Here is a 25,727-nt window from a genome sequence, read left to right as displayed (position 1 = left end):
GTATATTTGTTCCTCCAATTTTCCTTTCCTTTGACCTTGATCCCCAATTCCAACCAGTCCTTCCGAAGTTCAACAATCCACTTGGTTCCTGTCTTTCCCCTTGTCCTCCCTGTAGTTTCCCACACTCTCTTCGTCATTCTGTCCATACTCATCCTAACTACATGCCCAGCAAACCTTGCCCTTTTCAGTCTGATTTCCCCGGATATTGTTCTCATGTTCCGGTACAGTTCTTCCCTAGGTCTTTGCATCCACCTCTCTCCACCTCTTTTGGGACCTAGTATTTTTCTCAGTATTTTCCTCTCTTCTTTCTCTAGTTTCTCTGCCCCATTTCTTCCTAATGTCATCGTCTCGGCAGCATATAATACTGCATTCCTCACTGTTGCCTTGTAGTGACTTATCTTTGCCTCTGTGGATATATTCTTTTTATTGTATACCTCTCTCGTCATGCAGAAGGCTGACCTCATCTTCTTTATCCTCTCTGTTATTCCCTCCTTGCTCCTGTTCCTTTCTGTTATAAATTCTCCCAGGTATTTAAATTTGTCCACCATTTGCACAGTGCCTTCCCGTGTTTCCCAGTTGGCAGTGGTGTTTAATGTCTTTGTCTTGTTATAGGCGATCCTCAGTCCCAGCTTTCTGGCTACCTTCCTTAAGTTGTTGAGTTGTTTCTTTGCGTTTTCTTCCGTCTCACTTAGTATTGCTATGTCATCTGCAAAGGCTAGGCAGTCCACTTGAGCCCTGTTGTCCTTTTTGTCCCCCACATGGGTCTTTGGTATTACCAATTCCTCGTTTATTGCTCTCCACTGCCTGATCACTTCATCCAGTGCTATATTGAACAACAATGGTGACAATCCATCTCCCTGTTTAACACCAGTCTTTATCTCAAAATCTTCTGGCAGTGCTCCTCTGAATCTCACCCTTGCTTTTGTGTCTGTCAGAATTTCTTTTATGAGTTCTTGTGTAGTTCCATCAAGTCCTCTGTTCTTCAGGATCCTAACAAGAGTCTGTCTGTTAATGGAGCCTTTGTGAAGTCCACGAAGATTATTACTGTCTTTTTGCTTTTTAAGGCCCTATGTTCTATCAGTTGCTTCAGGATAAATATCTGTTCTACACAACCTCTTCCTTTCCTGACTCTCACTTGGTAGTCGCCAACTGTACTTTCTACCTGTTGTACTCTCTTGAGCAATAGTTTTGACAGCACCTTGTATCCGACCTCTAGTAGCGATATTCCTCTGTAGTTGTTTGCCATCTCTCTTGTCCCCATTCTTGTGTATTGGTACTACAATTGCATTCTTCCATCCTTATGGCAACTTCTTTGTTCTCCAGATCTGATGAATTATGTTGGTCATGTTGTCTACTGCTTTGTTGCCTCCACAGTTTATCATCTCAGCTGCTATACCATCTTCTCCAGTTGCCTTATTATTCTTCAGATCGCTTATGGCATGTGCGACTTCATCCCTGGTTGGAGGGCGTGGCTCTCTCTCTTCTGTGTAAGTCCCCAGTTCCAGCTCTTCTTCGGGTGGTTCACAGTTCAGCAGGTCGTGAAAGTGCTCTGCAAAAATCTGACAGTTCTCCTTCGCACTGACAGCCAGCTCCCCTTTCTTATCTCTTATAAACAGTTCCCTACCCTTGTATCCAATCAGGCTCTTTTTGAATTTCCCGAAAAAGTGTCTGCTGTTGTTTTTCTTGAGGTTGTTCTCAATCTCGTCCAATTCCTCCTGCTTCATCTTCTGTCTTCTGGTCCATCGTATTGTTCGGGCTGTTTCCTTTCTTGCTCCTAAGAAAACTTCCCATTTTTCCGGGTCCTTCTTGCTGCTCCAGTCTCTCCAGGCTTTCCCGCGAGTCTCTACCGCTTCCTCACATTCCTTGTTCCACCACCAGTGCTTCCGTTTCTTTTCTTCCTTTCCCCATAGTTCAGCCTGTTTCGCCATATTTCACTTCATGTCGTCCCATTCATTGAATGATTCAATTCCTTCCTCATATCTGGATCGATTGTGTCTTAATTTGTCTCTGTCTACCTTTATGTTTTCTGTTCATCTGTGGCAGTCTGTCCCTGTTTGGAATCCAAAGGCACTTAACTTCTGTAAGATAGTGATCGGATTCTATTCTTGTGTTCTTCCTGACCTGTGTGTTCATGATCTCCTTCATTTCAATGACTGCTTCACAGCCTGTGCCATATGGATCCTTCCCACCAACACCAGATTTTCTGACTTGTGCAGTTGGAAACACACCCAGTCTTCTTCTTTATTTATTTTATTTCTCTCCTTTTTTGCTACATCCCCCCCATCCCCCCACCCCATCCCCACCTCTCCCTCCTGCCGCCTAACCTGCAGCATTTCACTGTCTGCCACCCCCACCATACAATCCCTCCCCTGCCCCGCCCCAGCCTCCTCCTTTCTCCCACCCAGTCGCCACTCCCATCATGCAGTGATGCTGCTGCTCATAGTGTGGTTCCAGTTGCCTGAGACTGCAGTCGTGTGTGTGAGTTGCTTTTGCGTGAGTGTGTGTGTGTGTGTGTATGTGGTCTATTGTTGACAAAGGCCATTGGTCAAAAGGTTTAAGTGTCAAAATTTTTTTTATTATGCCTATCTGCGACTCAGCATCTCCTCTATATGGTGAGTAGCAACTTTCCTTCTCATAATACAGGTAAATATTCGGTAGATAAAATAACCACTCATTTGGATCCCTGGGCAGGGACTACCCAGAATGATGTTGTCATCAAGAGAAACGAAACTGGTATTCTACAGGTTGGAGTGTGGAATGTTAGATCCCTTAATCATGTAAGTAGGTTAGAAAGTAGAACAGTTATCAATCCGAAGATTGTTTTGAATGCCACAGTGCTTTGCTAGGCACAGATCTGTTGGAGCTGGTATACCATTGTCTTCCTCTGACATTTATCCAGCCACTTATAAGGTGACCCATGGTTTCTGAACCACAGTGCATCTCAGAATTTTACATCGACAAACATTGCCGGAGGTGAAAGAAGTGATAAATGGCAGACAGAAATACTAGGGTTTTTCTGAGGTCTAACCTGAGACCTTCAGATTTGTAGTTGGAAGCTTCACTGCTGAGTCACTGAGAATCTAAAAAGTGAAAGGTGTAGGTTGGAGTTAGATATTGTGGGAATAAGAGTGGCATATAGCAGAAAGAACAGAACTTTTGGTCAGGTCAGTATGGAGTTAACAACATAAAATCAAATAGGGGTAATGCAAAAAAAATGCCTCATATTTAATAAGAAAACAGGAGAACATCAGTAGCTACTATGAAAAGCATAATGATCACACTATAATAGCTAATATAGGCACAAATCCAACACTCATCAAAGTAGTAAAAATTTATGCTACTAGCTACACACATGATAAAGACATTAAAAGAATGTCTGGTGAGATAAAATTATTCAAATAGTTAATAGAGGTTAAAATGTAATTGTGATGGAGGTCTGGAATTCAGTAGTAAGAAAAGGACAAGAAGGAAAAAATGGGTGAACATGAACTAGAGGAGAAAAAATGGAGGGGGAAACTGCCTGGTAGAATTTTGCACTAAGCACAGTTCAATCAGTTATAATAATTGGTTCAAAAATCATGGAAGAAAGTAGTATACTTGGAAGGGACAGGGAAACACTGGAAGATTTTAGTCAGATTGTATGATGGTAAGACACAAATTTCAAAACCAGAAATTAAACTGCAGAATATTTCCAGGAGCAGATGTGGACCTTAACTTATTGATTATGAACTGCAGACTAAAATTGAAGAATCTGCAGAAAGACAGAAATTTAAGGAGCGGGGATGTGGGTAAGATGAATGAAGCGGAGGTTGTTGAGGATGTCAGAGGGAGTATTAGACCACAGTTGACTGAAACAAATGTAAGGAACATAAGACAAATGGGTAGCAGTGAAAGATGAAATAGTTGAGGCAGAGAGATTTAAATAGGCAGATAATTTGTGACAGATTGGATGTAATGGACAAAAGGAGAAAATATGAAAATATAGCAAATGAAGCAAGCAAAATGGAATACTGTCATCTAAAAAATGAGATTGATGGGAACTGCAGACTGGTGAAGCAGAACAGCTAGATGATGCATGCAGGGTTGTAGAAGCTTGCAGAACTATGGGAAAGTTACCTATGGAAACTGAAAGGTATCCCTGGAAAAAAGAGAAGCTCCCCTATGAATATTTATGAACTCAGGTGAAAACCCACACTAAGCAAAGAAGGGAAAGCTGAAAGAAATGCACAAAGGTTTTGTAGAAGGGAAAGACACTTGAAAGACAGCACTATAGAAAAACAAGAGGAAATAAATTAAGATGAGGTAGGAGATATATTGAGAGACGAATTTGATTGAGTCTTGAAAGACCTAAATCGAAACAAGTGTCTTGGAATAGACAACATTCCACCATAATTTTTGGAATCTTCATGAGAGCCAGCTACGAAAGAAATATTCCACCCTGTACGTAACATATATCAGGCACATGAAGTACCCTCAAACTTCAAGAAGGATGCAATAATTCCTACTCTACTCAAAAGAAGGAATATGTTAATAGGTATGACTTTTACAATGCAATAATTGCTACTCTACTCCAAAGAAGAAATATGTTAATGGATATGAATATTACCAAACTATCATATTAATAATTCTGTTTTCAAAACACTGGCACAGATGATTTACAGAAGTGTGAAATGACTGATAGAAGATGACCTTTGGGAAAATCTGTTTGGATTTCAGAGAAATGTAGGAACATGCAAGGCCATGCTGACCCTACCCCTTTCCTGAGACAGAGAGAAGCAAATTGATGTTTATAGCATTTATAGATATAGAGAAAGTTGTGACAATGTTGACTGGAATTCAGTCTTCAAAAGTCTGAAGATATCAAGAATAAAATACAGGGAGCAAAAAGTTATCAGTAACTTGTACCAAGCGAGATGATGCAGTGGTTAACTCTCTGGACTCACATTTGGGAGGAAGACAAATTAAGATTTTCTTCATTATTGTTTTTTACAGTCACAGACGTCACTAGTGGTGATGTGCTCTGAGGACCCCCTCAGCACTCTGTGCAGTGTTGGTACGTCTGCGTGTCACCTGCTGTGACGTAGGGGTGTCTGCTGACAAACTGTAACCGCCGCAGGCACCGGAGAAGTAACTTTAAATAGTAATAAAAATACAAAACAAATATTTGAAGTAATACCCAATATAATATGCACATAGATGATGTCTCCATGATCTAGCTATCTTAGAAATTATATTATATTAAAGTTAGTTGTAGACTTGCTTGCTCATTTATAGACAACAAGGGTACTGAAAAATTTCACACCTCTAATGCTTATGGGAAAAAATCCCAAATTTAATTCAGCTAAATTCTGTACCTTTACACATAATAGAATTCAGGGCTTCTGATATATCACCAGCTTGCATGCAAATTGTGTTTCCAGTATATTGTGGACAGAGTTGAAATGGGGGTGTAAGGGCTAGAAACACACAAAAATGAAAATCACTAAAAAAGATCAAAACTCTGTGTATTTTTAACATGGAAGGTGCCTAATTTGAATCTCATTCTGAACAGGATTATCCGTGTTTTAATTAATTGATATTAATCATGACATCCTCTTTTGGATGAAACAGATTACCTGTATTGAGGTATTTTGATCTTGTACTTAAAATGTGATAGTTCAGTTGCTTCAAAATTCTTTTCAGAGCAACAGTCAAAAAGTAAGTTACACAGTGCTCTTGTATCGGTCTTTATGGGACTGGCTCATGGAAGCTATTCCCCACAGAACCTATTGTGTCACTGCAAATAAGTGTTAGGAATGTTGGGGATAATTTCTAAAAGGGAAACCACATATGAAAACTAGAATCACACGAACAACCTGATAAAATGAAAATAAGTAAAAAATTTATGCGAGAAGATACTGATAATTTCAAGTAGTTCTATGCTGTAGCTGAAAGTGTGTCTTATGCTACATCAGAAGCTACTTTTAGTATGTGAAAATTTTGATAATGATGAACAAAGAGCCTTCCTTCATAAGCAGTAGATTTGGTACATATCAACTGCTCAACCATCTCTGGTTTACAAAAAGAGTGGAGAATTTAGTAGAATTATATAACATGAAGTAACTGCTGTGCATGTATCACCAACAAAACAAACTCTGTTGAGTGACCAACTTTTTTTTTTCCATCTTGCTGATAGGCGTAAATTGGTTGTAGAAACAGTTCTACAATGTTGCAGCTTAGCAAGGTTTTATTCATAATGGTGGTGCTTTTGATCCAAGACTAAAATATTTCTGAAATATAGTGAATGATATGTCCACAGCCAGTGTCTGGATAGTTTTACTAACAATAACAACTACTACTACTACTACTATAATAATAATAATATTTAGATGCTGATAATTATGGTAATTTACATTATTAGATATCATTATTGTATATACATTTATGTTACTGAAGTCATACCACAAATACAAGGTGAAGCCTAACTAAACCAACAAAATTTCAGAAGTTTTTCAGCGATATTTTCAGAGTATTTTGGTTAAGGAACCTGTGGTCTCCAATGGTTCATTGTGAAGGACTTACTTTTTGCTTGATTTCTCACCACCTTTATCTTTGTATCTGTACTGCACCGAAAATGTGTACAAAAATGCAAATGTCGACAGTAGTGCTATGTGTCTCACTTGGAAACATTTGTCAGTGTATTTCTGCTTCATTTTCTCAGTGTAGTGCAAAACAGTATAATATCATCATTGTAATAAAGGTGGTCAGACTTGCTCATTTTTGTGTTAGCGAATCTCCTTTCATGGTTCCTCTTTCTATTTCCCGCCATCCTTATGAAGTCCAAGGGTATATATATATATATATATATTCTTTAATCACTTAACATATTTTAATCACTTAGCATAAAGTTCTAAGCTATCTCGTATGTATTATTTTGACAGAAACTTAAAATATTGAGTATACTCTGACAATATAAGAACAGACTTTTGAGATTGGGGAAGGGGGGGAATTATATTCATTTCGGAACTCACCACTGATAGTTAAGTTTTGGTTGCTAGAGAGCATCTGGTCCTAAATTTGTAGCCTGCTTTTCTGTTTTGGTTGCCATTGCATATGTGCAGTTTGTCTTTGTCATGTATTGTTATTTACACATCCAAAAATGAATAGCTATATTTATCCTGTGTTTGACATTGAATTTAGTGGTTCAGAAAGCCAAGAAAAATGTGATACATTGCTTCATCAGAGGCTGAAAGTGGAGAAAGTTCTCCAGTTGACTGACAAGTACTCCCCAGTGGTATGAAATAAATACATTTACTGTGATACACCCAGCTGCTCCAAGATTTCCGTTCACAGAATACCATTGTGCAATACGTGGTTCATCTTCATATTTACGCTACTTTAGTCGCAGTCCATTGCACAAGTACAATCAGGGTTTAATTATTGGTGTTCTTCAAAAATTTATAATTGATTGCTTTTAGCTTTAAAAGCTATCTTTATGTGCCTATATGTAATGTCATTCCATTATAAGATGCTTTTCATTAACACAGAGTCCTGTTTTATGAACATAATTTGTAAAAAAAATCAGTATGTTCAGGGGTTAAAGTACTGACTTAGGTTAAATCAATATATTGTTTCTCAAAGGCTGCCTGTACAGATATTGTTGAAAACAGCCAAAAATCCATTAATCCTGACTCCATTTGCAATTCTGACATCCCCAATAGCCTGATAAAATGTAATGCACAGTGTAAACTAAAAATTTAAATTTGTTCTTTATCCAGACAAAATTTTATTTGAAATGAAATTTTATGTTTTTCTTTGCTGGAGCAGTCCCAAGTTTGTCTAGAGCAGTATATCATTTAATGGTATGTATTGTTGGGTGAAGCAACACACAGATAATAAATAGTACTGCAGCAGCCACTTAGTGGGGGTGCTTGATGAGAGTAGCAAACCTACCTACACATTGTGTACCAGCACGTTGCTGCTCCTACCCCACCCTGTGTCCCAAATAATGTCCCTACAATTCACCCCATCTGACATCTGGGAAAGATATTTTCCAATAGTTCAGTTCAGTTCATAATTGCCCTTTTTTCTAAGTTGTCTACCATCAAAACAAAATTTTTCGTGCTAAACATCAGTGTTTAACAAATGTATCACTGACATTTAGCAAATCATGTACAGTGTAGTCTTGTTTACGCAGTCTAGGTGAGGCTGTTGTCACACAGTTACAGATGAATCAGAAGAATCAATAAATTCAGAAAAAATGTAGAGTGACAGTGCTTAAATGCCACACAGATTAAATTTGTTTTGACATGGGCAAGCAAATTGTACATTATTTTTCAGGGAGAATTTGATGAGATACTGGAAAAAAACATGGTCAGTTTTATAAAGGTGATATAAATCTCATTCATATGTTGTTTATGTGCAGCACAATCACACAGGTATTTCATAGTTCAGCCAAAGTTCATAGTTCAAGCAAAAACCCTTGGTCTTCCAAACAACTCGTTATTTTTTCCGGCTGTTTTGTTGCTTCTCTGTGTGTTGTTATATCGTCATAATGAGCACCGCTTCCTCCGACAATATATCTTCACTATTACTGTCTGTAGGTGAACAAATGGCAGTAACTTCATCACCAGGAATCATCATTTTGAGTTAAAAGTCTTTAATTTCCTTCTGTTTATTCTTCCAGTCTGTCACTATTGAAGTTCCAACACAAAATTCAGTAACAATTTTTCTCAACAATTCTCCTTTCCATTCTGTGCATTTCATCTGACTTTTTGTCCTTAGACACTGCCATCTTCTTTCTGTTTGATTTGAGTTTACACCCACATCAAACAGAAGCATTACAGAGTGCTGTGTAATTTGATATTTTTGAGCTTGTTAACTGACACTATGCCAGTATCTGTTTATGGAGGTTGCCTGAATTTACGAGGGTCACTCCAAAAGAAATGCACACTATTTTTTTAAAAATCCATCTTTTATTCTACATGTTTGAAAGTTTTACAGTGTGTAGATATATCCTGTAGGAACAGCATTTTCATTTCTCCACATAATTTCCATCCCTCTCAACTGCCTCATGCCACCTTGGAACCAGCGCCTGTATACCTGCATGGTAAAATTCTGGACCAACCTGTTGAAGCCACTGTTTGGCAGCATGCACAAGGGAGTCATCATCTTCAAACCTTGTTCCACGAAGAGAGTCTTTCAAATTCCCAAAGAGATGATAATCACATGGAGCCAGGTCAGGACTGTAAGGCGTGTGTTTCAGTGTTGTCCATCCGAGTTTTGTGATCACTTCCATGGTTTTTTGACTGACATGTGGTCGTGTGTTGTCGTGCAACAGCAGAACGTCCTGCTTTTGCCAATGTGGTCGAACACGACTCAGTCAAGCTTGAAGTTTCTTCAGTGTCGTCACGTATGCATCAGAATTTATGGTGGTTTCACTTGGCATGATGTCCACAAGCAAGAGTCCTTCGGAATCGAAAAACATCGTAGCCATAACTTTTCCAGGAGAAGGCATGGTTTTGAATTTTTTTTCTTGGGTGAATTTACATGATGCCACTCCATTGATTGCCTCTTCGTCTCTGGTGAAAAATGATGGAGCCATGTTTCATCACCTGTCACAAGTCTTCCAAGAAATTCACCTCCACCATTCTCGTACTGTTCCAAAAGTTCGCTGAATACTGTTTTTCTTGTTTCTTTGTGAGCCACTGTCAACATCCTGGGAACCCACCTGGCACAAACCTTTTTTAACGCCAACACTTTCAGTATTCTGCAAACACTTCCTTCCCCTATCCCAACATAGCACGACAATTCGTTCACTGTGATGCTTCTGTCAGGAGTCACCTATTCGTTAACTCTCTGCACATTGTCTGGAGTGTGTGCAGTACGAGGCGTGCCGCTGCAAGGACAATCCTCAATATTGCCGTGCCCACTTTCTTCACGTAACCTGCTTGCCCATCGACTAACTGTACTGCGATCGACAGCAGCAACTCCGTACACCTTTTTCAACCTCTTGTGGATGTTTCCCACTGTCTAGTTTTCACAGCACAGGAATTCTATGACAGCATGTTGCTTCTGATGAACGTGAAGTGTAGCAGCCATCTTGAAGGCATGCTGTGACGGTGCCACTCACGGGAACAGGTTGAACTAAGTTTTGAAAACAAGCAGGAAGGATGTATCTACACGCTGTAAAACTTTCACACATGTAGAATGAAAACTGTATTTTTACAAAAATAGTGTGCATTTCTTTTGGAGTGACCATCGTAAATTTAATTAGTATCCTCATTAGTTGTTGCTGTTATTACTTTCAGATTATCAAATACTGAAATGGAAGAAAAAAAAATCGATCCAAAATGACCAGAGATCCGGATTAATGAGGCTGGGTAAACAAGGTTCCACTGAAATAAAGCAGCAGCCCAAGGACTTGCAGCTACAGGCCTTGTAGTTTTAAATGTGATATTGTTTATTTTTGTGTTTCATTAGTACTTATTTTTTCATGTGGAGTCGCCTGACTGTCAGTGCAAGGTACGTAATAGCTGATTAAATGATGTCATGTTATTGAAAGAATAAGAAAAGCGTATTGCTTACCAACAACAGTGGGTCTTAGAAAAACAGTGTTATAGCTGTCTGCATTTGTAGGAACTCATTTTGAAACATGGTGGTAGTCACAGAAAAAAACTGAGCTAGCATATTGACCTGACAGTTCAATTAAAATTTGAACTGAGCATGAGTGACTGACAGCCAGATTGCAAAATGAAGTCGCACATCTGTGTTTGAAACGTGTGATCAAAAATTTCAGTACAAAAGTTATAATACACACAGTTCGTTGAGTTTTATTGTGAAAATTGTTGGGCTCGGAATTACAAATGAATAAAAATAATAATTTTTGTGACCCCAAATATTAGTGTTCTTATATCTTCACTATTCTAGTCACTATGGAGAGTCAACATATAGCATTATGAGATGGAATGCTACAGGCTGCATAGGATGCCATAAGCCCTCTTGTCTCCTCAAATTTTGCAGACCGTAGTAAATATTTTGAATTTTTCCTCTTTTATTGTTTCTTGTAAATTCTTGTCTTTGACAGTGTTAATTTATGGTAACTTTGATGATATGGGTGCAAGTTTGTATTTTTTAATATTGTTGCAGGTGCACACAGATTATGAAGCGTGGCAGAAGGAGCCGCCATCCAAGGGTCTGTCACCATTGTTTGAAGTTCTGTGGAAGGACCCGTGGGAGCCGTTCTACATTTCTCGCAACTCTGTACCCTTTTACGATGAAAGATTTAAGCAGTATGGATTTAACAGGATCAGCCAGGTATGTCAGGCTTCTTACTAGGCTGCTGCTGCTGCTTCTGTGTATTATCTCATGTCTTTGTGAGGTCAGCATGTTATTCATTGTATTTGGCAATGTTAGTGGCTGAGGGCGACTGGATGCCCGTCCTGTCTCCACAGACAGTGTACTCTAGTTGTTCGGTAAATAATTTGGTGTACACGCACACACACACCCACTCTCTCTCTCTCTCTCTCTCTCTCTCTCTCTCTCTCTCTCTCTCTCTCACACACACACACACACACACACACACACACACACACACACAGTGACTGGCTGCCGAGGCCAGAGTCTGTGCTCGTGCGTGCATTTTATAATTCCAATGAAGGCCTTTTTGGTCAGGGGCTTACTTGTTTGACACTCCTTTGTTATGCCTATCTGTGACTTGGCGTTTTTGCTATATGGTGAGTTACCTTAATTAGATTCTTTTTCATATTCTTACGCATACCCACACACTTTCATAGTCTTTGACTGCAAGCTACTTGTATCATTGGTGGTCTGATATAGGCTATATTACTATTTTACTGCATTTTTAGTTGTTGTAAGGATCTACAGTAATCTTGTAGTACACAATGAATCACAATCTGTATCACGCATTTGTGCCATATAAAAATCTCATTTAAAACTAACTTCAGTTTATTACACTGTATTTTGACTTCCTATAAGTCTTAGACAATGACTAGCGAATAATGTTGCATTCTGAGATGTAATTAATTATATTGGCCACAAAATGGTTAATGGAGAACATCTGTCACTGTATAGTTAAGCCCGGTTTTTCAGGCTGACCAAACTGGATTATTCTTCACACTAGACTTCCTGGCGACTGGCCCTTATGACCGTGTTTCGCCACTTGAGAATTATTCCAACAATTGGTTCCCTCAGCCCTATCACTTAATCTTACACATTTCTACAGGGTCCCTTTCCCAGCTCCTTAACTCAAACACCGTGGAACTTATTTAATTACTGGGCTTGTTGCACAATAACTTCAAACTTTCTATTCCAAACTTACAAGCAAACTAAAATGAATCAATTATCCTTAATACTATCCCCTTGCGCGTTCATCTTCCTTCTGCTGCTTTTATGCTCTGAGTATCCGATCCACAGGTATCTGAATGACAGCTGGGTCTGAACTCTGTCTTGTGCTTCATCTTCTGTGTACCAAAACGAGGACTACACTCAGCAGAACAAGTGTCACTGCAGTGTTGGTATGACAGTAGTCGTGTTGTCTCTTTCTGGTACTGATTTTCCCGATATAAATTTGCACGCTGCACTAAGGTTTCCGAGGAGACTCTTCCCTCCTGCTGGTTCAAAATCATGTTTATAGACTGCATTAATTCTGGCCCTAGAGTTTGATTTAAGCTGGTTAGATTTGTAGCTGGTAGCATTTACACGGGCTACTCTGGTCGATACAAACGAGGCTGCAAAATATTCAGGTAAGTTATCTCTGAATTCGTGGCTGGCAGATGGAAACTGGGCCCCCTTATCTCAAAACTTGTCCCATTTGATAACAAACCACTTCTTTTTAATTCTAGTTTCTTTGCTGGCGTAAGCTTCCCTTGCTCGAAACAACTAGCCACTACTGCCATGTTTTCAAAGGTAGTGTATAACTGCCGTGCCTCGGCCTGCTGAAAGTATGATTCTGACTCGATCACTTCTTTATTGCATTTTCTTACCTCCTTTTGTCCCATCAGCAATTTCACTGCGCAGGAATGCTGCCCCTCTCTTATTACCATATGCGGACAGACTGTGATTTCCTCGTCGTGCAATATGTGTAATTTTGTTTTCTCCATTTACACATACCTTCCCTTGTCTTTTGCAATTAATAATAGTCTCTGAGTTTTTACTCTTACACGTTTCTTCAGTATCCCTCACTTGACGAAATGTGCACGAACTATGTAGCACTCGTAATGTGCTTGATTCCCTGCTACTGGTATAGAAACAGAAATGTAAACTTTTGCTCCATCAGTTCCCACTGAAATTATGGCTATCTTGAAATAAAAAGGTAAGTTTTTGTGCTCATGTTCTAAAACCAGCCTCAACTCTATTGGTAATTCCTTCTGTACTTCCCTTAGACCCTCTAGATACTGCTCTGGCGACAACAAGTTTACCCCTAGCTGACCTCTTACAGGCTGCTGCATAGCCTCCTGTACTTCTGTTCCTTTCCCATGTGTCCCCCAAGCACTATCTTCTACAGACTGCAACCATTTTGTCATTACTACTTCGCTATCTAAGACTTCTACTTCCGTTTTTGGTTTGCTGATATTCTTATTAACTGCCTTTTTTGTAGCTCTGACATACCACATTACTTCTCCAGCAAAGTTGTTGTAGCAGTCATGTGTTATTCAATATGTCCTTCTCTAAACTTCTAATCTGTGTAGTGTGCCAATCATTCACAGCTTTGTTCCCTTTTCCCAACTGTTTAACCTCCTTTACTGTGTCATTCATACTTTGAATGTCTTCCCCATCAACAGAACCAAATATTGTTTCCGTAAGCCAGTCTCCAGAGTCAATCGTATGCTCTGTGTGCTCTCACACATACCTCGGCATATCACTACCTTTCTGTTCCCTGATGGAATTTGTCAGATGCTTTTTCCAATCTTCCCACCTCGTTACATATCTCCCACATGTTGAATACCACCTGCATCACCCAGCAATGACAGATGATCACTACATCTTACTGCTTGGCAAACAGCACTCCCCCTTCCAGGTGCCGGTTCCGTAACACTTCCAACCCGATAAACAGCGGTAATCCCACTATGAATCGGATCATCTCGCCTTCTCTGCATCTCACCTATGGACGGGAATATCTATCACTTTCCTCCCCCTTTAATTCATTGCTGCTCCACAGCTGCTTATAGTAATTACACTCAATGTATACCTAACCTAAAAAAAGTATTAAGTGACTATCCTCTAGTAATCCACATGGGTTCCTTGTTACCACTTCATTCATGGCCTCTTGTTTACCTTCTAATTACCTTCCTCTGCACTTTACACTTCTGGTCTGCATCTCCTATCTCTGGAATAACTTCTGGACTCCCTTCAAAAGATTGCAACCACCCTTCATGCACAGTTGTCATTCTCATCAGCAACTGAATCATGACATTTACTGGTGATGTAGTCTCCACCAGTTAGTATGGCTCCTGATACTTTGCAGAAAACTACTTTGCCTTCCCTTCAGCATATACAAAGTTGATAGCGTCACCCACAGACCGACCTTATGCTGTGGTATTCTTGATGTACAGCCCACTGCTTCTTGCTGTTTCTCCATTGCTCGTGTATTTGCCCTCCATATTCTATTCCAGATTTCCCTAATCACTCTGGAAAATTCCTTAACAGACTCTCTAGTCTTCCCTTTTTTTGTTTTCTATATGTTGAGAAGTTGATGGCATTCTGTGACCATATAGTACTTCATATGGTGATACTCCTGTATTCGTACGCTGTTTTGGGATGTAGGTAGAGACAACATATTTCAAATAGACATCCCAGTTGGTGTGATGCAAGTCAACATAGTAATCAAGCATCTTCCCGATTTTCCTATGAACTCTTTCAGTTCTTCCATGGGCTTGTGGATGGAAGGAACTCAGCCTTAACTTCTTCACATTCAATAACCTACACAATTCCTTGAATAGATCTGATATAAATTTTGTTCCCTGGTCTGTTACTATTGTTTCAGGCACTCCAAACTTCAGTATCCAGTTATTCACAAGTGCTTGTGCCAATGGGTTTGGCATTGTGACCATTTCTACGTGTCTTAAAAAATGATCTATGATTGTGAGAATGTACTTATTCTGTGTGAATGTTTTATTGAGTGGACCTAAAACATCAATCCCCAAAAATTTGAATGGTGCTAATGCTTCAGGTAACCTTTGCAATGGTTCTCTTGTTCGACACAAATCTGCTCTCTGCACACACTGTATACAATTCTACACATACTGGTTTACATCCATCTGCCTATTCCTCCTCCAATACATACTGCTTCCATTGGTAGATCTGCAACCTCCATGACCTGCTAACATATTATCATGAGTTTCTTGTAACACACTATTGCTATGCTGGTATCACTACCTGCAATACCGATTTGGTTTCTCTGTATCCATCCTGCATACATAACTGTGTCTCCTTAAAATACTGCTTACATTCGTCATCCGCTTTCATTACATCTTTCCATTCTGTATGCTCTTTACTGGAAATATGTAATAAAGCGACTTTCCTACTTGAGCTATCCGCATATCTGTGCTTCTTCCCAGCTGTATGTGTAAATTCGAAATCAAATTCACTGAGTCATACTGCCCGTCACATCAACGTACTAGAAGGGTCCTTTAACCCCAACAACAATTTTAATGTTTTATGATTTGTTAGTATCTAGAATTTTTACTGGACAGATAACATTTGAAGTATGTAATTCCACAAATAAGGCGTAATCTCTCTTTCTCCATCGTGGAATAATTTCTTTCTCCAGAATTTAGTTGTCTTGATGCATAAGCTACTGGATGTTCTACACCTTCTGCCTCTAGTGACAACACACAAGCAAGTGCATGATTTGATTCATCATATGATAAAACAATCGTTCTCAGCCAGTATGGCAACCAAGCAAACTTCACCCAATACAATATATGAGTCATCCATCTTTGCAGGAGGAGAATAAAAAAAAAAAAATCTGCTGTTGGTATCATTCAAAGGGTATTATTACTATGAATTAAAAAAGTATTGCACGGTTTGGGAAATCAGTTTTGTAGTTATTATTGTTCAAACACATTTACATTAACACGTTTGTCTGAACAGTACAAGCCCAGGAGGAGGAAAGGTGAAGCAGGAAGTGACAGATGAATTATGTCTCACAAAAGATGAATATTAATTTCACGCTGGTGCTCCTGCCCATCACTCCATTCATCTGAAGTGCTACTGAAACCATTTTATGATTTTTATTTTTTAAATCCATAAGTTCTTTTCTTATTATATTAATGTATTCCACAGTCAGACTATTATATCTGCTCTTAAAAAAATTCTTGTAAACAAGAAAAATAAGTGAAAAATTCTGTTGTGTGTCTGTACCCTAAATACTCAGCAAGCCACCGTATGGTGCATGGTGTTTCCTTTCCAGCTCTCCTTTCAAATAGAATGAGGGTAAAAACAACTGTTTTCTGTCACATACACCTCCATCTGTTACATATGCTTCCATACAAGTCCTAATTTCTCTCATATTATCTTTGGGTGGTATAATGTTACAATCTAATAATATTTTGGTTGGGTTCTGATTATTTGGTTATTGTAGTTCACTTCATCTAATTGTTTCAAAATAGTTCTTTTAAAGTCAAAGTTTATGGCTGGTGAATAGCTGCACCATGCTGAAGGTGTGCCAGTTAGGCAGCTTATGATTGGGATAATTTGTCGAAACTAATAGGAGAAGATCACCAAAATCAGATTGTGTAGGTTGAAACAGATAACTAATACACCATGCCACAACTTGATAATGAGAGTTGAAATCCCAGTTATTCTCACCAATAATTTAAAATGCATATAAGATAATTTTAATTTTAAGTTTTACCATGTATGTCTAGTGAGACATTTATTCCATTTCAATCATATATTCACAATTAATTAAAACTGACAAGGTAGGGTACTCAAACAGAATGTTTTTTCACATCTGTATGCTTGCAAGCAATCTTCTCCTTTCATGGTGATCCATACAAACCTGTGATAATAGCTGTGTGAACAATTCCGTGGAACACAAAAGATCACTACTGCACCAACACTAGTAACTCTTATTGACCGAAAATTACACACTGAAAATTTGACCTGCCACACAGCCCTTCATGGGAGGAGATACCTTTGGAATAGCAAATGTTGCTGCTACCTTTCTTTGCTTGCAATTTAATGGTTGAAGACCAGAACAGTTTGTCATTTCATTGTTGTTTTGTTAAAGGCTCACAATTGAATTACAGTTATAAAATTGCTCTTTGATTAACGACCATCACAGTAAGGTCTTATGAACGTGCTTTTCCTATGTTTAATTGTGTGGCTCAGAACAGGATCTCTTTTATTCCTGTGTTATTAATTTTCTTCTCCACTCGAGCATAGCTCAAGGAAAACCAGGCAAAACCTGAGCGAAGCCTATAACTCTGAGTTACGCAATTGATACAATAATTACTAATTGTGAAAAGCGGTTTGGGGGACTTGAAGCACAGTACGTTAATATACACTGATAAAAGAAAATGTCCGCCCCGGTAGCTGAGTGGTCAGTGCGACAGAATGTCAATCCTAAGGGCCCGGGTTCGATTCCCAGCTGGGTCGGAGATTTTCTCCACTCAGGGACTGGGTGTTGTGTTGTCCTAATCATCATCATTTCATCCCCATTGACACGCAAGTTGCCAAAGTAGCATCAAATCGAAAGACTTGCACCCGGCAAACAGTCTACTCGATGGGAGGCCCTAGTCACACGACATTTACATTTACATAAAAGAAAATCACTACACAAAAAAATAATTGCTGTAGAGTAATGGAATTCTGTGAATACATTCTCTCATAACATATGTAAGTGATTAAAATTCCAAGGTAATGTTTTAATGTGAACACGAGTTAGGCCCGTGCAAATGTGAAATGCTGGTACATTAATAACTGTTGTAACTGCCAGAACGTTGCATGCAAGTATGCAAAAATGAAGACATTTTTTGTTGTACAGGTGCCAGATGACAGTATGTGGTGCGGGCTTTGAGGCCTGTTGCACTTCATCAGTCAATACACGGATCGTTAATGCTGTTTGCGCATGATGCTGGAGCTGTCATTCGATGATGTCCTGTATGTGTTCGGTTGGAGACAGATCTGGTGATTGAGCAGGCTAATGCAACATGTCAACACTCTGTAGAGAATGTTGGGTTACAGCAGCAGTAAGTGGGTGAGTGTTATCCTGTTGGAAAACAACCCCCGGAATGCTGTCGATGAAAGGCAGCACAGCAGGTCAAATCACCCAATTGACGTGCAAATTTGCAGTCAGGGTGTGGGGATAACCAGGAGAATGCTCTTGCTGTCATACAAAATCACACCCCAGATGATGTGTAGCATGCAGGCAGGTTGGTTGCAGCCTCTCTGCTGGCCTTCTCCTTACCAACCCATGGCCATCACTGGCACTGAGGCAGAGCCAGCTTTCATTAAAAAGCTCGACAGACCTCCACCCAGCCGTACAATGAGCTCTAACTTGACAACACTGAAGTAGCAGCTGCTGGTGGTCTGGAGCCAGTGAAATGCATGCACCCTGCAGGTTGCATGTTTTGGACCTGTCCTTGAAGTAACTGATTTGTAACAGTTCATTGTGTCATTGCGGTGCCAGCTGCTGCTCAAATTGCTTCTACAGATGCAGTAGAATGCACCAATCTGGTTAAGTCACATACTTCTTTAAGTCATTCTGGAGATGGTTCAGTTATATCCCACTGGAGCATTCATTTAATTTCTTGATTGGCAGCAGGTCTCCTCACTCATTGAATCAAATAGAGACAATGACAGTATCTGTGCTTGTGACAATGCATCGGATTCTGAGACTTCATATTGAATTTGCTCATGTAGAGACATAATGCCTCAAATGGTTCAAATGGCTCTGAGCACTATGCGACTTAACTTCTGAGGTCATCAGTCGCCTAGAACTTAGAACTAATTAAACCCAACTAACCTAAGGACATGACACACATCCATGCCCGAGGCAGGATTTGAACCTGCGACCGTAGCGGAGACAGAATGTTTGTTGTTTTGGGCAGTGGTCTTTTGAATGTATTGGTATCTTTATCCAACCACTTAGTCCTTATTCCCTATCAGTATTTACTGAATAAATTTACCAAAACTGGAATGCTGTTGCTCATGAGGTGGAACTTGCCCAAAGAAAAGTCAACTATTGCACCCTTGTTCCTCAGAAGGCCAAGCCCTACAGTGCAATCCACAACCAGATTTGAAATGACTAGAAGTTGCTTCCAATTGCTACGTTTCCCAGCATGACATTGAGCCGTGTCTGGAGTCTTACACTGCGTGATCGTCATCTTGCAGTTCCGATAGTATGACTATTATTTTTACAGGAAATTAGCTCTGTCCAGTTTTGATTTGAACACTGCTGTCCCAACAGCATTAAGCAATGCACTTGCATCTAAAATCACACATAACGTCAATTCCTTCTACTTTGTCATGTATTGCAGTTTGTGGCACAGACGAATTACTAAATTTGCAGGGGTTAGCATTTTGCACTAGCTCTTCTAACCATGCCATTGTTGTACCTTAACATTTTCATTTCATGGCCATAGCCCTCTTTACTGCAGACTGAGGCACAACACGATTATTACTATCCACCACCTCTGTATTTACTGGGGATGAATTTCTCCAGTCAGTGTTATTCGACAATGGTGGTTTGCTACTCTGCCATTTATTGATAGTGCTCAGAATTTGATAACCTAGGTTGTACTAACTCCAGCTAGAGGCAAGGATAAACAACTGTACCATGACATCACAGCTAAGCAGCAATTGAAATGTATCGCAGCAAACTCCAAAAGATTTGTATGGCTCATAAAATCAGTAAGTTTTCAGTTTATATATGAATGAGGTTGTTTAACAGGGGAGAAACGTAACATAACATTGCTCATAAAATTAGCGCATTTTGAGTTGATATGTGAATGAGGTTTGTTAAGAGGGAAAACGCACAAAATTCTATGTGCAGAAATCAGACATAAATATTTAAACACAGGTAACTGCTGTCTGATTTATTTGGTACATATCATATTTAACAATAACAATTTGTAAAAACAGCTGCCCATGTCTTTAAAAAAATGTGTGATTTTCATGGGTATGAACAGTTCAGAATATTTGGAATGTTTCTAAATGTGCAGTAGTTAAAACATTTACACATTTCCAAATAATATTTTTATATAGAAACACTGAGACATTCACATCACAGTCAGTTGTACCTTCACAATTTTCTGTTACCAATATAAGTTCAAGAACATATTCAGTGATGGTTTGTGGATGATTGCTTAAGCTCAGAAAAATTCTCTCGTTTTCAGATATCAACATATTTCTTAAAATCATATATGTTAGTAAAAGCACTGGTGTTTCAGTGGAATATTTCAAACTTCCCCTACTTAGGTTTGTAAGTACACAGTTTAACTGAGGAATCGACATATCATCCCCAAGTAAAAATTGTTTGCAATCATCACAGTTTAATCTTTTAAACAGTGAGTGACAATACTAACTTGCAGTGTTTGTCAGTAAGACAATGCTGGGAGTACATTACTGAGATTTGTGTTACTTTTAATTCTCCAGAAAACCTAACTGTGGGTCTGTAGCTGCAGTAATTATGATCAAAAATGCTTGTATCATCTGGTATATCCTCAACAATGATTCTTTTAGTATGATCAGGGGGTATCTCAATGTAAGACAATAATTGATATTAAAAAAACATGCTGTGACTTACCACACGGGAAAGCACTGGTAGATAGACACAATAAAAACCACACAAATATCAAGCTTTCGCAACCCACGGTTGCTTCATCAGGAAAGAGGGAAGGAGAGGGAGAGACAAAAGGATGTGGGTTTTAAGGGAGAGGGTAAGGAGTCATTCCCATCCCGGGAGCGGAAAGACTTACCTTAGGGGAAAAAGGGACAGGTATACATTTGCAAGTTGCCTGTATTGACTAAATCTGGATTACAGAACATCAGTCAGATTTTCCAGGCAATTAGTAGTCCCAGTTCAGCTCTTTAATGCAATAATCTGCAGGCTGAAGTATGCCTTGAGTGGTATGTCTGAGAGTAGTATAAGCTTGTGGGGGTAGTTTTTGTGTCTCAGCACTTAAATTTTTCCAGTACTCTAACCATATAGACTTAAATTTTTCCGGTACTTTAACCATATCAAAATGTCAGTGAGGAACATTTTTCACTCATCTAAAGTTTTGTCTGTGGCGTGTTGTTGGAGTGTGCTGTTCAGCCTAATACCTTTCGAGGCAGTTTCCACATTCGAAACATTCCACCATGAAATGATGACCTGCAAAAATTCAGCTATTTCTTTTCCATATCTTAAATTGTGTTGGTCAGTTAATATGATAAGACTATTTGCTACATGTTCGTTGAATATTTTGCACACTTACTGAAATACTACCTTTCGAAACTTCTTGGTTGGAGGGCTTTCACTGACATACCATAGCTATTTTTCATATATTCATTTCTTTCAATTCCGGGGACTGATGACCATAGATGTTGAGTCCCATAATGCTCAGAGCCATTTTTTCTTTCAATTTCAAAGACTGCCCTGAGAGATTTGAATGAAGCAGTTTTAATATGAGATAATTCATTGAAACTGAGATACACAAAATCTAGTCCTTCATTTTTTTTGTTTAACCAATTATTTCTGACACTTTAAACAGATGAGCAGAATAGAAAATGTGAAACACAGTTTTTTCATTTGATGAAGTTTGACAGTATTGTGTTTTCAGCTCTGATAGAATTAAAAGGAAAGGTGTCACTTTACTGTTCATAGAATTCTTACCAGTTACTACAGTTAATACTATCATACCAATTGTACATACCATTAATGGTGGCAGATTTCTTTTACTCTACCGATGAATTTTTTAGCAGAACCAATTGATATAAGTATAATTGAAAAAGTCAGATTAATGAGAATGTAGAGGGATATTGAAATATTTTTTCAACAGGTCCTATACAAAATGGTACTCATGGTTTTGGAATAAGTAAACAATTTTTCATTTAAGAGCTAATAACAAACTTGACGCAAAACATGTAAAAGTAGAGGTCGCATGTTTCACTCGCACAGAAATGCATTCTCGTGGTGCATTCTGACCAATTCCAGCCCGTTGATCTGCAGCAGCTTCCTCAGTTGACTGTTGCATGCTGATCTGCACACTTCTAATGTTCTTGTTTCCCGTGTACAGCGAGGCACCACAGTCTTACCACAGGTGTAGGGAAAGTTCTTTCACAATCAGTCATGTATGGTTACGTGCAGTGCTTTTAAACTTTTGTCAGAAGAGGCTAGAAAAAATTGCATTAAAAACTGTGCTTGAGAATGCTGCAGGAGCCACTAGCTATTCTCAATACAGAGAATAAATTAGAAGAGGAAGCATAGCTCAAGTTACTTACCAAGGCAGGCAGCTTCCCGTGTTGAGAACTCTCCTTGCTATGTAGTGTACATGCACATATGATTCAAGCTCAAAATAACTCTTCAAGGTATGTTTATAGACTGGGCAGTATATACAAGCCACACTTTTCAGCATGCCCTCATTGTTGCTGTTGATTCCTCCCTTGAACCAAGTTAGGTGACAACGGTTCAACACACGGGATAAGCATTTGGGGGGACTGGCGTTCAAACCCCCATTTGGCCATCCAGGTTTAGCTTCCTTGTGGTTTCTCTGAATCACTAGGTGGTTCCTTTGCAAAGTACAAGGTGATTCATTATTCCTCTTTCACTTGTGCTGTGTTCCTATGACTTTGTCTTCGACATGACATTAAACACTGAATGCCCACCTTTCTTTCTTTCCTTCTTTCTTTCTTTCTCGTGATGGACAGTGGCCAGTAGCATGCATTCTCTCTTCCCGTAACCCCCTGCTGTAATAAATGGGGGCGCTAGATCTTGTAGCAGTTTTCTTTAGCTGTTGAAATGCCTTGTGTATTAACTGACATGATTGTTAATTGCGTCCTTGAAAAAGACTAGTCTGAAAGGATCAGCTGATAGGTGCTTCTGATTCGTTCTCCGATGTTGCCCAAGGTACTCCGAGTTGCTGTTTTTATTTCGTTTACGTATCAGCAGTGTATGACACCATCAGCAGTTAGCTAAGGTTAACTGAACTCCACACTGTGATTGAAAATGTTGAGCTAACCCGGCTCATCACTATTTTTGTTCAGCACTGTACGTTCTGCATTGACACAACACAGCCAGTGGAGCTTAGAGAAAAATGATCTCTCTCAAAGAAGTGTACTCACCCCAATCCTGTTCGCTATACTTACAAATGACCAACTTACGCCAAACCTCCCCCCCCCCCCCCCCCCCCAATCCCCCCAAGAGCTTCTCATCTGCTGATGATCTCGTGCTCAACACAAAGAGCAACAACTTTGAATCAGTGGAAAACATGTTCACTAATGGCTCTTGAACAATTGTCAAGATACTGCAGCGCAAACCAGTTTAAATCAAATCCATATAATGCACAGGTATGTGCTCTCCATTTGAGAAACTGGGAAGCCACTATGTAACCAAGTGTCTAGCCAAAGGTTTAGTTATAGAACAATGTTATACTCCACAATTCCTAGGAAGGACACTTTGGACAGATATCTTATATACAAGAAGCATTGCATGAACAACAAATTGAAAGTTCCCACCAGCTACAGTGTCATTAGAAAACAGGTTGGTTCATACTGGTATACCCAAGCCAAAACAGTTTGAAATTCTGCAACAGAACTTTGTTATTTCACTGCAGAATATGCCTTTCCTGTTTGATATAACTCGTGACTGTTAACGATCTACTACAGCTGTGTGCCTCTATCACCTGGCAGGAATAGCTCCACCTTATGTTCAAAGAGAAATAGCTGCAAACAAGGAAAGAAAAGAAAATGCAGCAGGAAGCAACTCATCTATGACATGGAAATGAAGTACATGTGCAATGACTGAAACCAGGAAGAGCTGTTCAGAACATCAGATGTGCACACAACCACAGATGAAATAGCAAGGTAACAATTGTGGAAAGCTGAGGACATCTTCCTCCTAGTTGGAAAAGAGTATGTGAAACTCTGGTTATGAAAAGAGATGGAAGTTCTGGAACAGACTGAGACCAGGATGGCCAGGTCTAGGGTTAATACAGTAAGATGGGGCTACTGCAAAGAAAACAATGTCAAGTGCAATTGTGGAGAAGATCATACAGTTAAACACAACTTTATATTGGATATTAGAAGCATTTGAAAATCATCTTGACACTGATGAACGGTAGTCCACTAATGAACACAACATTATCTTTCTACGAAAGTTTGATACTCTGACAATATAGTGATATTTCTACACCCCCGTTCCTCCATCCACCACCCATCCCATTGCTCTTCGTAAAACTTAGATTATTCTGCCATGTATTCGATACGGACAGTTCTCATATGAAAACGGTGATGCTTAGGACCACAAACATTATCCTATTTATCTGTTTGTTATTCAGTGGCCTGCAAAGATTCACAGTAAAGCATAATACATTGTGGGCCATGAGAGACTATGAAAATTTTTCACACTGAAAGCCTGGATCGTGTGTCTGTTCCAGACATAGATGTGGGACTTCATTTTGCAATCCATTTCTTTCATGCTCTATTTGGATAATCAAATCATGCTAAAACTGCTTTCCTCCTTGAGTACATTACAGCTTACAATGAAGTGCTATGAATGTGTGCAGCTTTTCCATAGCCCACTATTGTTGGTCAACAATGTACTTTACTTTGTTTTTCAGCAACCAGATATTATTTACTTGCTGTCAGGTACCTTTCACTGATAGCCAGCTGGACTCAACACACTATAAATAATATCAAACAGAAATATTCATATAAGAGTACATGGCCTTTACAGACTCAGTAATAATGTAACTATTAAGCTCTGATAACCTTATCACAATATTAAGAGAATAGTTTCTGCGATGACTAATCGGTGTTAGGCTTCTTTTTCTTTTCCAGGTGTGCGAGTTGCATGTTGCAGGCTACAAATTTTCTGTCCTGAATAATGGATTCCTTGTACATAGAGGTTTGAAAACAGCCAATTCATTCCACACTAGCAAGGACATTGAACAGGAACGAAATAGGATGCTGTTCCGGCAGTTCAAGATAGAACTGAAAGACAAGTACCCAGAATCATCTCGCCGCTGTTACTGATGTTAATAATTAATTCCAGCTATGCGGCAAGTTTTCAAAAACAGTGGAGCTGCTGAATGAATATTGCTCTTTAGTACAAGCACATATACAAGATGGTTGTAATTTGAAGGCAGCTACAGAAATTTACATACCTTAAGAATCATTTAACTTTTTAAGTATGTTATTGCACAAAGCTCATTTTTTTAAACTAATTGTTACCATAGTCATGTATGAATCAGTTTTGTGTACCTGAGTTTTAAACATCTAAAGACATTGTACTATTAGTTACAAAAAAACTCCATGTTATTCATATAAAAGACTGTCTCTCTACGATATTAGATAAGTACAATTTTTATATTCACTTGACTTGAAGTATTGTTAAGTTTTTAAGCTATATTATTCCACATATTGACACCAAATGCTACAATGTATTATTAATTCTTACAATATAACATCCCTCTGAGCACTAGGTAATTCTGTACCATAAAAAATGCATCTGATGTTAACTCATCAACTAGGGATAGCTTTTCAAAGTATAATGTAGTTCTGCTGTCAAAAGGCTTAATATT

General features: G+C 39.0%; 1 protein-coding gene across 1 annotated transcript in view; it reads left to right on the top strand.

Moving 5' to 3' along the window:
• Positions 1-25,179, top strand: part of LOC126424973 (beta-1,4-glucuronyltransferase 1-like) — an 81,666-nt gene extending 56,487 nt beyond the window's left edge. Inside the window, exons 7-8 of the mRNA XM_050087855.1 lie at positions 11,128-11,295; positions 24,985-25,179. Coding sequence (XP_049943812.1) covers positions 11,128-11,295; positions 24,985-25,179 — 363 coding nt within the window. The remainder of the gene's footprint in view (positions 1-11,127; positions 11,296-24,984) is intronic.
• Positions 25,180-25,727: the final 548 nt, after the last annotated feature.

Source organism: Schistocerca serialis, chromosome 10 (assembly GCF_023864345.2).
Source record: "Schistocerca serialis cubense isolate TAMUIC-IGC-003099 chromosome 10, iqSchSeri2.2, whole genome shotgun sequence".
NCBI classification, from domain to species: Eukaryota; Metazoa; Arthropoda; class Insecta; order Orthoptera; family Acrididae; genus Schistocerca; species Schistocerca serialis.
Note: the sequence above shows the minus strand (reverse complement) of the source record. Positions and strands in the feature narration are given on the sequence as shown.